Source organism: Penicillium hispanicum (assembly GCF_028827665.1).
Source record: "Penicillium hispanicum strain IBT 35686 chromosome Unknown utg000001l_segment0_segment0, whole genome shotgun sequence".
NCBI lineage: Eukaryota > Fungi > Ascomycota > Eurotiomycetes > Eurotiales > Aspergillaceae > Penicillium > Penicillium hispanicum.
Window position 1 is genome coordinate 3,253,105 of NW_026623193.1, and position 11,186 is coordinate 3,264,290.

The 11,186-nt window shown below is 54.9% G+C and overlaps 5 protein-coding genes across 5 annotated transcripts; 3 read left to right on the forward strand and 2 right to left on the reverse strand.

The window, feature by feature from the left end:
* Positions 1-93: 93 nt before the first annotated feature.
* On the reverse strand, positions 94-1,055 carry pup1 (proteasome core particle subunit beta 2; the record flags this gene model as incomplete). Its single annotated transcript, XM_056940433.1, has 3 exons — positions 94-753; positions 814-861; positions 930-1,055. 3 exons carry the CDS (start codon positions 1,053-1,055, stop codon positions 94-96), a joined length of 834 nt encoding a protein of 277 aa, XP_056804713.1.
* Positions 1,056-1,565: 510 nt separating this feature from the next.
* N7459_001249 (FG-nucleoporin NUP159) lies at positions 1,566-6,212 on the forward strand (the record flags this gene model as incomplete). Its single annotated transcript, XM_056940434.1, has 3 exons — positions 1,566-1,652; positions 1,714-2,395; positions 2,446-6,212. The coding sequence occupies 3 exons, from the start codon at positions 1,566-1,568 to the stop codon at positions 6,210-6,212; spliced, it is 4,536 nt and encodes a 1,511-aa protein (XP_056804714.1).
* A 333-nt stretch (positions 6,213-6,545) lies between these two features.
* Positions 6,546-7,360, forward strand: N7459_001250 (uncharacterized protein; the record flags this gene model as incomplete). Its single annotated transcript, XM_056940435.1, has 2 exons — positions 6,546-6,732; positions 6,867-7,360. The coding sequence occupies 2 exons, from the start codon at positions 6,546-6,548 to the stop codon at positions 7,358-7,360; spliced, it is 681 nt and encodes a 226-aa protein (XP_056804715.1).
* Positions 7,361-7,694: 334 nt separating this feature from the next.
* Positions 7,695-9,224, reverse strand: N7459_001251 (telomere maintenance protein PBP2; the record flags this gene model as incomplete). Its single annotated transcript, XM_056940436.1, has 3 exons — positions 7,695-7,717; positions 7,782-8,664; positions 8,721-9,224. The coding sequence occupies 3 exons, from the start codon at positions 9,222-9,224 to the stop codon at positions 7,695-7,697; spliced, it is 1,410 nt and encodes a 469-aa protein (XP_056804716.1).
* Positions 9,225-9,879: 655 nt separating this feature from the next.
* N7459_001252 (uncharacterized protein) lies at positions 9,880-10,985 on the forward strand (the record flags this gene model as incomplete). The annotated part of the gene is made up of 2 exons (XM_056940437.1): positions 9,880-10,065; positions 10,131-10,985. 2 exons carry the CDS (start codon positions 9,880-9,882, stop codon positions 10,983-10,985), a joined length of 1,041 nt encoding a protein of 346 aa, XP_056804717.1.
* Positions 10,986-11,186: the final 201 nt, after the last annotated feature.

The following is an 11,186-nucleotide window of genomic DNA, read 5'->3' on the forward strand; positions in this document are numbered from 1 at the left end:
GGTACTATAATGAAACACAGGCCCAAGTGTATTTTAAATCGCCTCTAAAAGGCCACCGGCCTGCGAATCTGGCTGAATCTGATACTCGCTTCTTTAAGCGTCCACCTCCATCTTCTCCCCAGTCGACAGAGCAGCATCGCCAGACAAAGTCTCCACGGTGACATATTTCTTCATGTCCTCCTTGTTGATAACCTTCTGGTTCAGCCAGGCGGTGGTGCCACGGGGGAAACGGTAGTTGCGCTCCTTCTGTCCACGCTCGTTGGGCTTCTCGTAATTCCGGAGCAGCTGAGTAGGCTTGTCCTTCTCAATGACACACACATCGACGTTGCTACCGGATCCCAAATCGTTGAAGATGCCGGCCTTGATAGCCTCGGAGCAGAGAGCAACGGCGCCATCGCGGTCCAGGTCCGGCTGCCACATCGACTCAAACACTGACATAGCAGCCAAGGAACCGGATCCCATCGTCACGTAAGGCAGCTTATCCGTCGAGCCGTGCGCATGCACAGTGTACAGCCCGGTACCAGTCGGGTCCACGCCTGCAACCACCAGGTAGGCACCGATGTGGCCTTGGTATCGGAAGAGATGCTGCTTCAGCATAGTCATGCAGGTGATCACGCGGGGGTCCCGGCCCGTCGAGAGCGAGTGTAGTTCGACGTTGGAGCTGATGAGGGCGGTGGTGAATTCGGTGTCGGCGGCTGTACCGGCGCCCGCACACCAGATCTTGGGCGCGATGTAGTGTAGTTTCTCGCAGTTCTATGGATGTAATCTGTCAGTACTTGATGGACTACAGCTTCCGAGGCAGCTCATTCGCACCTTGTCTGCTACTATAGGACCACTGGTGGCTCTGGTATCTGCTGCGATCTGCAAGCATGGAGTCAGCGTCTCTGGCTGAGGTACATAGTCACGGCCTGGGTCTTTGGAAACTGTACCACAACGCCCTTATCGTAAATGCATCCGACAATTGTTGTACCAGTGCTGGTGGCTTTGGGAAGGGGAACGCCCCTGGCGTGAAGAGCCGCGTTGCGGTTGTAATTGGAGAAGTCGAAGCCCGGCATCGTGACAACGCAGCGGTGTACAACTGGATGGATTGTTGGAAGATAACAGATTTCTCAGGCCGACACGGACGCGAAGGACGGGGAAGAATGTGAGTTTTGGGAGTCGTGAGATAGAAGGGCAAGCTGATGGGTGAGGTCGACCGCAGCTAGTTGGAGTGACGAAGCTCTCGGGGCCTGGTGGGTGCCTGACCCGTCAGGCGTCCGCAGGGTGTTTTTGCCTTCGACATTTTCGGGAGTTCGTCCTCCACGCCTGGGTTCTTCCGGTCCTTTTTGCCATCGCGGTCCTGCCAGGATCTTTCCTTCCTCTCACCTGACCTTCTCTGCACGGGGAGGAGCCGCGTCAAGATTCTTGCGCGTACTTTGCAGCTTTTCAACCGGAGTCCGCAGGCACTCCAACGACGCTCGTTCTCGCCCACGCCGCCGAGCTCGCCATCGCTCAATGCTTCCAAGACCAACTCACCTTTAGGCGCACATTCCCGTTCAGTTTCCGCCGACTTCGACAAGCTCAGAATGGCCTTCAGCTTCGGGGCTCCAAATCCCGCCGGAGGGAGCGCGCCAGCGGAGCTTGGCCCAGAGCTTTCAGATGTCTTTACAGATGTACATCGCCCCGCCTCAGCTCCGTTCGAACTTCCATGGCTCGTTGCTAACTCTGATGCAGGAAGTTGGTTTCAAAGGTGTCTCCGGTGATGCTAATATCCGCCTACTCCCTACCGCCTGGCCCGACGAAGCCCTTCCCTCCCCAACCTCGTCCCTTTTAGCAGTCGCGCAGACCAAAGGAGTTGTTGTTGGTGCTGGCCCCGATGCACTTGTTGTCGCAAGCACCGAATCCGTCAGGAAAGCCATCGAGGCATCCACAGGAGAAGAGAAAGTGAAGACAAAACCTTTCCAACCACAAGCAACTATTCCGCTTCCTGCGCGTCCGACACATGTGGCATTTACTGCGAATGACGACGCATTGATCCTGGCTACAGAAAATGGTTCACAGATATCTGTCTTCCAAACGACTACTCTCGTCCAAGGAAGTTCACAGCCGGCTTTCTCTATCTCAACAAATGGCGTGTCGATTCGTGCACTAGTGCCCAACCCGGATCCCAGTTCTAATCTGGCTGCTATGGTCACTGCGAATGGTGAACTTCTTGTTGCTGATTTGAAGGCGGCAAACCTGATATCTGGATCTAGCGGCCCTGTTCTTCGAAATGGCGTTAGCAGTGTTGCGTGGAGTAACAAGGGCAAGCAACTAGTGGCAGGGTTGGCAGATGGAACTGCGGATCAAATGACCCCTGATGGAACGAGTAAAGATCATATTCCTCGGCCCTCTGATCTGGAAGGCGATTGTCATGGTAAGCCTTGACTCAACGATCATCCCGAAATGTTGTACTAACATCCACAGTTTCGTCAATTGGATGGCTTGAAAATGATGTGTTTTTCATGGTTTACACACCCAATGCGCTGGTGGATGACATGGGTGATAACCCAGCAGCTTCCTACTACATTGTCACAAGGCGCAAGCAAGCCCCTTTCTTGATTCAGAAATTGCCTGAGATTTGCTCACCCATGGGCTTTGGTATGAAACGCTCTCCAGCATACCAGTTTCTTGTACGACTGCGCGATTATAAACCCTACCTGAAGGATGTGTTGATTGTGGCCTCAACTGTGTCCACTGATGTCGGTCTGGTCACGCGGTTGGAACAACCCTTGGCAAACGATGACGTTTCGAAGGGTCTTGCTGGTCAGTTTACGACCACAGAAGTCAGTGATGATACTAAGAGAGCTTCAATTCCTCTCAAAGACTCTACCGAGGAGACATCGGTGATCGGTCTGGCCCCTGACCTGTCATGTGGCGAGAATGTCATTGCTCCAATCCCGGGTGAAGAGATCACGGAAAGCTCGACTCCTCTTCCAGGGCTTCTTCTCCTTAACAATGATGGAATTCTCTCGTCCTGGTGGTTTATCTACTCGGAGGCTATCCGCCAGAAAGTGCCATATGCTGGTCTGGCTGCGGGTCAAACCTCACAGCCATTTTCCCAATCTCAACCTGCTCCCCCACCTGCGCCGACGCCACAGCAACCTGCTTTTGGTCAGTCTTCTTTCGGCAGTGTATCACCATTTGGCGCATCGTCTTTTGGGAAGCCATCCGGTGGTGCCACTTTCGGCAGTCCATCTACAATGGGGGCTACTGCATTCGGCAAGCCATCTGCTCCTTCGTTTGGTAGTCCCTCCCAACTAGGAGCCGGGTCAGCTCCAGCATTTGGGAAGCCGTCAGCCCCAGCTCCGTCTTTCGGTACTCCTTCCTTTGGAACTCCCTCGCAGCCTGGAGCTGGAGCAACTTTTGGCGCCACTAGTACCCCGGGCCAACCCCAATTCGGAAAATCTGGATTTGGTGCCACAGGCAGTGCATTCGGACAGCCTAGCACCCCAGGAAAATCTCCTTTCGGTTTGAATGCTGGTGCTGGAGGGGGGAGTGGTGGTGCTTCTGGAGGTGGATTCAGCTCTTTCTCCGGTGGTGGTGGGTTTAGTAGCTTCGCCACAACCAAGCCAAGTGACTCGCCATTCGCGAAACCCTCAGGGGAGAGCGTTTTTGGAAAGCCGACAGGTCCATCGCTGTTTGGAGCCAAACCTGAGGGTGAGACCGCCTTCACCCCCCAGAAGCCAACTGAAGTGAAGAATCCCTTCGGCTCCGGCACAGGTGGTTTTGTTCTTGGGTCTGCTTTCAAGGGCGATGGGTCGGCTGCAAACGATGGCCCGAAGCCTGAAAAGCCATCCTCAGGAGCCTTTTCATTTGGTGGATCATTCGATGAGATGATCTCATCACCTAACAAACCAAGTCCTCAGCCCGAATCCATGGATGATACCGAGGATGCGACGGCGCCTTCTGCCCAACCGGCAAAGAGTGAACCGAAATCAATCTTCGGCGCGCCTAGCCAGCCTGGAGTCCAACAGCCCACGTCCCTCTTCGGCAAGCCGACAACCCAGCCTGCGAGATCCCCAAGTCCTATCGAGACCAGCACGAACAAGTCAAGCTTCTCTTTCTTCAGCAGCAACTCGACTTCCCAGACCAACACCCAATCCACCACTCAACACCAGGTCACCAGTCCACTCTCCGCACCTTCGGACAAGACCGCAACACCAAAGAGGGAGCAGTCTATTTCCACACCTACATTCCCCTCCATCGAGGCGCCTTTACCCCCGGATTCTACTAGCAGGGATAGCTACGCACCTGGTGACACCTCGGCTTCCTCCAACGTGTCAAAGAGCTCAATTGAGGATGCGCCGCTCCCCCCAGACTTTACAACTCAAAAGAAAACTTCCGCGAAAGCGGAGGAGGCGCCTCTCCCTCCGGATTTCATCACGCAGAAGAAGCCCTTACCGAAGCCTGATGATGCTCCTCTCCCACCAGATTTCTTGACTAAGCCTAAGAAGATCGAGAGCCCACCAGCCGTTCCTGAGGATGCTCCTCTGCCTCCTGATTTTACTGCCCCGAAGGCTGCCGCTGGTCCCCCAGAAGAGCTGCCTGTGCCTGACGGCTCCGATGCGGACTCCGAACAGGATGGCGACGAATCTGACTTCACTGATAGCGGTGAGGAGATTACTCATGAGGAGACGAAGATTCCAAGCCCCAAGCCTTCTACCGAAAGCTCATTCGGCGCACTGTCCCAGAAGAGCGCTACCGGGGGACTTTTCAGTGGAATTTCCAAGCCTGGACCAAAGCAAGTACCACCTCCACGCCAATTGTTTGGTGAAATTCCTAAGCAACCCCTGCTTCCACCACCTGGGCCTGCGGCTCAGTCCAGCCGCGAGCCTTTCCGATCCCCCAGTCCAACCCGTGTCAATGCACAGAAGAGCATGTTTGGCAATCGAAATGAAGTCCGCCCAGAGGCTGGAAGTGCGTTGACCCAGCGAAAAGCTTCTCTGACCCACCTTGCTCAGCGTGATGGACAACTCCGGAAGGCCAGTGATGCTGCCCGTGAGGAGCAGGCACGTGCCGACGAAGCTGCTCAGCGGCGCCAGGAGGAAGAGGAAGAAGCACTCGCTCTCTCGGACGATGACGAGGATGAGAGGCTCCGCGCTGATCTTGCTCGCCCGGTCGAACCTGCTTCTACTCTAGACCCGTTCCTCCCACACCAGAACTACATGGGAGAGACAGTCAAGCCAGGAATTCCGGGCATGATCGAACGCTTGTACCGGGATATCAACTCCATGGTTGATACACTTGGGATCAACGCACGCTCACTGGACTCCTACCTTCTGTACCAGCAGCCGTCCGAATTCTCCCTTGCCGAAGGATTGATCCGCATTCTGCAGAGCGAACAGCCCGCGAACGTTCTGGATGAGAAGCTGTATCTACAAGACATCACCAAGCTCGACGATGTTGTGGCTGCCCTTGGTCACTCCCTTCACGAGCAACGCGTGCAAGGCGTCGAGGACAAGCTAGAAAAATGCCGGGAGCTGCTGACCAAGGACATTGTCACACTACGTGGTCAGTGTGCTAGCATTCGCAAGACCCTCGACGCACACACCGATACCGGTGCCATCCTCGCAGCGCCCCTTTCCGCGGAACACGCTGCTCTCCAACATGATCTCCGGACGGCTTTCACCGATATCCAAGCCAAGATGGCCGACCTCGAGCAAGGTGTGTCGATGCTGCGAGCCAAGATTGCCGATATCCCGCGCGCGGATGGAGCGACGAACAAATCGATGAAGCGACCGACCGTGGAAGCTGTTGCTTCGACCATCGCCACGATGATGAGCATGGCTGAGAGCAAGAGCAGCGACATTGATGTTCTCGAAGCTCAAATGCGAAAGCTTGGCGTCGACGTCTCCGCCACCGTCCCCGCGAGCCGTGAAGGATCGCCTTTTACCACTCCGCGCAAGAACGCCGGCCGCTTCCCCGCCACACCTGGCTCACGCGGCTCTTTTGATGGCAGCGCTTACCACACGCCCGAGTCTGTTTCCCGCGGTGTCAACTTCCGGGCCAGCATCAATGGCTCCGCCAGGCATAGCCGTCTTCGTAGCGTTGAGGGGATCGGCGCCGTGGTCGTCCAAGAAGAAAGTGCTCGGTGGAAGACCAAGAACAAGCGCCGAGAACACCTCGTCGGTAACTTGAAGAAGGCAATCGAGAAGAAGGAAATCAAGGTGCGCAGCGCCGACGACCTGTAAAGGGGGAAAGGAAGAAATGCAAACATTGGGATTGGGCGTGGCGGACACCTGGACGAGACTCGGGCCCATTGGCATTCGGACCAAAATTCTGCATTCATGTCCTGGCGTGGTTAATTGGGTCGGGGAGCAAAGATGGGCCATGCCTTACGGAGACGAGATGTACATAGTTTCTGTATTTGATATTTCTCTTTCGCAGCGCGGCTTTAATGGAGACCGGACACTGACATCATTTTGCGGTGTGACATCAGCCCAACCCAACCTCTGTTCTCAAAATAAAGCGTACAATTGGACCATCTCTTCTTGCGAACGGCGCTCGACCACGCAATCTCGACGATGTCGCACGCCACCACCGAATTTATCTTCTTCAAGGTGAAACCCGCGGTCCAGCCGGAAGACCCGGACAGTGACGAGGGTCGGGCGCTGATGGAAGTCTTCCACTCCACCAAACACCAGAGCGGCCACCATAACTCGGCCTGGGGCCGTGCAATAGAGGATCAGAGCGTGATCGTTTGGGTGGTCGGTAGGTCTCTTGCATTGCAATCTACCCGTACTTGATATTGTGGCTATTTCTTTTTATGTGCTACGCCCATGGACGTGGCCATCTCTACGTCAAGTCCTACACGATGAGGAACCATGCTCACTCACCTTGCACAGACTGGACAGACGCCCGGGGCTCAAGCACCATGGCGCATCTCAAGCCGTTTCTCGCCGAAATCCCGCAAGGTCCAACCGCGGTCTTCACAACCCTCAGCCCGTCTATCGTGGACTCCGACACGCTGACCTCGAATCCGGTGACGGAACTCTGTCCGCTGGCATTCCCGGGCTCCCTCACCATCCCAGAAAGGAAGCAACTTGACGGCAATCTGATCAACTTCCGGACAGCGCTCATGGAGCAGCTGCCGCAGGCGGAGGCGCCGAAGTCATGGGCCATGGGCCATGTCGATCGACCGAGTACGGTACCGCATGAAAAGAGTCCGAGTGGGGATGCCATTATGCATTTGTTGACTGTCGGTTGGGAGAGTGTGGAGGCACACATGAAAGCCAAGCAGACGGAGCAATTTGTTCAGAGTATTGCGCCTATCCGGGAGAAAATGCTGTCGCCTGTTCCTGGATTGGAGATGAAGCACGTTAGTTTCAAGAAGATTTAGAGGGATTTTTTGTGAACTGGAATTGCTGGTACTTGTTCCGGATGTAATTGAGGTCGGATAATGGATCACAGGAAAGGAAAGGATCAGAAGGAAAAGAAGAAGAGTCGGGCATGGGCTACTCAGAGGGCAGGGGGCCATGGGAAGATTGGAATTGTGGGATTGGTAATTAGGAGACAAGGGTTCAGTCACACGCCTCGAATAAGATACAGCAAGAAGGAAACGAAAAGAATAAACACCCGTATGAGATCAAAGGACAAAAGTAGAATCGTCATAAACCACCGTGGAATTTTTGTGCATGACGTCGACTGAGTTCCCAATGTTGAAGAGGTTCCACTCAGACACGGTGCTTCTCGCTCTCTAAAGACTTGTGAGCGACAATGTAGGACAACTATATGAGGGGATGCGCAGGGGAAACACGAACCTAGTCGAGAATAGAGCATATACAGAGCCATCTGGTTGCATTCCTGGGTACCAGTAATGGTCACCAGACGTTCGTTGCTGCTCTCTTGCGGCTCGTTGATCTTGATAACGCTGCCACTCAGATGGCGGATCTCGTTGATCTTAGCGCCGCCCTTACCGATGATGGCACCGACCATATCGTTAGGAATGTAAATCTGCTGGGTCAGTGGTTGGCCGGGCATGGCGCCTGCCACAGGGGCAGGGGCAGTCGGAGCTCCGCGGCCGGGAGTCGGTTGCGGGCCTCCAACATATGGAGCTGGCTGGTGTGGCGCGGCACCGGCATAAGGAGTGTGCGGTGCGGCGCCATAAGGCATGGCCGGTTGGCCGACGGGGGTCGGTGCGGGTTGACCGTGCAGATATGGAACCCCGTATGCGCCTGCAGCAGCTCGGTTGGGGTGAGGGTGATGCCGCTTAAAGGTGTCGGGGTGACCATACTGGCCACCTGCGGGTTGCGGGACGTATGGGACAACCTGCATGCCACCAGGAACGGCACCAGCAGGTCCACCGCTACGAGTGGCGTACGCCGAGGCCGCGGGGCCGCCAAACCGTTCAGTCAGCTGCTCTCCTAGGGTGACGGCAACGTAATAGGTCGCAATGTGCACGGCATCCGCAACACCGAGTATAACGAGAGAGCGCTCAGTCGACAGAGGAAGACAGGCATCCGAAGCATTCAGTCGGGCACCGGAGGCCTCCTGGATCTCACGGATACGGCTGCCACCCTTGCCAATAATAGAGCCGATGAGAATGTGCGGGATTAGCAAGCGCAGCGGGTAGGTCTTAGACTGGGCAGTAGAAGGGGCATCGATGGGTTCATTGTTCAGAGTACGAATGATAAGGCCAAAAGCCTGGGATCATTAGCACATGTTCTCAAGCAAGAGCACGGAAAGCACAAGACACATACCTTAGCCACCGCATCCTGGGGGCCGCTGACAGTCAGAATCCGTTCAACGGCACCCCTTGAGTAGTCGCTGACAGTGCACTTGGCGCCAGACATTCGACGAATCTGGGACACGTTCTCACCTCCCTTTCCGATCACTGTAGCGGCTTCAGGGCTGGAGATCACGGCGCGGATATGAATCCAGTTCGACTCGTCCTGTGGGGCATGCTGGTCAATCTGAGAGCCAGCCCGGTCACCGTGGGAGGCGGTCGATTGGATCGGTTGGGTCTCGGCATGGCCCTTGCCATTCGGCGCGTCGGGAACAACCGTGTCACCCTGGACATCCTTGGAGCCATCGGCGGCTGGAACCTGGTTGCTCGACACGTCTGTCTCGGCCTCGGCGTCACTGCGCACTACTTTGTCCAGAGCAGGGCGCTTGGCCTCTGGCTGATCGTTCGGGCCCGAGGGCGAGGAGGGGTCCTCGAGAGGACGCTTGGTCGACTGCAGGTTGGAGGGAGAAGCCGACATGTTTTCACCTGTGCTGTTCTGTCTTCCCTTACGTGAAACAGGTCGGGCTGTCAAGAATGAAATCTGCTTTCTTCTTTAGGATCGACTATGTACACCAGAGATTCCCGCGAAAACGTGCTGGTGCTTGGCGATCGGGAGAGGGAATCTGGTGCTGTGGAGAGGTTGGAAGTGCAGAAAGAGATGATTTGTGATGTCGACGAGAGAAAGTGCAGATTGAGGTGAGAATGGGGCCTTCCAATAGCAAGGGGCTCTGTTCTTTTCACGGGGGTTGTCGGGGATGCTCAAGGGCGAGCACAGAGGGTGAAGGGAGGTGGAGGGTCGTGGATGCGACTGGGCAAGGAGAGGGTCGGAGCTAGAAAACCAGGCAAGAAAAGATGTGCCACTCGAAACCAGTGGGGAATCCAGGTGATGCGACAACGGGAAAGAAGGCGACGGAATACTCCAGGAGGGGGGAGGAACACTCGAAAGGAAACGCTGGGATGAGCGAGAGAGATGAGGTTGAGGTGAGAACGAGAGGTGAAGTTGGACGAGCCGCTAAACCTAAGGCAGTACGTCACGTGGTATCAACGCGCCGCGGGTGTTTGGTGTGCTTCGATTTGTTGTTCATTCACTGCTCGTCGAGAATTCTAGAGACACCGATGCAGCAAAAGAGGCCATGGAGGTCTCAGAAGACACGGTGCATAAAATCCAGGAATTTGTCCAGAATCGACAGGCAGTGGAGAGGGAGTCCGACAGTGAGCCTCTTAGCGCAACGGCCTTGCATGCCTATACGCGACGGTTAGATGGGACCCTGCGAGAGCTCCAGGAGCAGTTTCAACGTCAGGAAGATGAATTGAGAAAGGTAATTACAGTCACTCAAAACCAATTTATTAGAGGTCACTGGTTGATGATATGGATTTGATCTAGCTGCGCGAGAGGCACTCCCATGGCCTCTTGGAGGGTGAGGATAACCCTTGGGCACGTGTATCCCAAGCACGACGGGCCAAAGAAGCATACGACTCATTGCTTCAGACTGATTATGCGCTGCCCGCAACAGAATCGGTCCTTCCTCCACTTATTGCGATTGAGGAAACCTCCCAGCTCATTAAAGACAGTAAAGTCTCTGCAGTCGTGACTGCAGAGAAGCTGTCCGCAGACCGCGAACGTCTCAGAGTCGAAGAGGCCAATTTGCATGACTCACGCGCAATTGCAAATGGACTTCGTGAACGCATCCAACGCATTCGGAATGTCAATGCACGAAAGCGAGAGCAGACTCCGTCGCAGGTAGCTCGAGAAGTGGTCAGCCAGCAAAAACAGAAAAACAAGGATCTAGACCATGCATCGGTAGACCTAAAAAGCTCCCTTGACAAATTCATTGATAAAACTTTGGCCCCAATGCTTGCAGCTGAAGATCTCGGTGGTCCCACAGTGGGGGATGCCCTGGAAGTGCCCGATGCCACCCTCAAGGCAGGCTACACGGCATCTGGAAAGCCCAAGAAAGCAAAACAACCGGTTGAAAACAATGATGAGACTCAACAGCGAATCGACCAGTTTCTTCGCCGTGACACAGACGGCTCAAACCCTTCAAACAAACGAGAAGTTGCTGCGACAGAGCTACACGATCTGCTGAACTCTCTGCTAGAGGCTGGCTCTTCTTACGTGAATCTTAAACGAGACTCGGCAGCTTCCCGATTCCTTGTTAGGGCCAAAGTGGCGCAGTTCCACCCACGAGATGCCCGGCGCCTGCGGCTAATTGATTTTGGACGTTCACTAGGGGATTAAGACGTGCAATCATGATGTGTTTAAGGACTGAAATATGTCATTAGTTCTACTTGAATCTTGATGTAACCGGCCCGACCAAAAGAAAAATGTATCAACAGCGCATGCGTTGGATAATGGGTAGTCACCGACTACAACAGCCCTTCAGGGGAAATGAAAACGAAACGCCTTTAGATGCATCATACACAACGCCCAGTCATGACG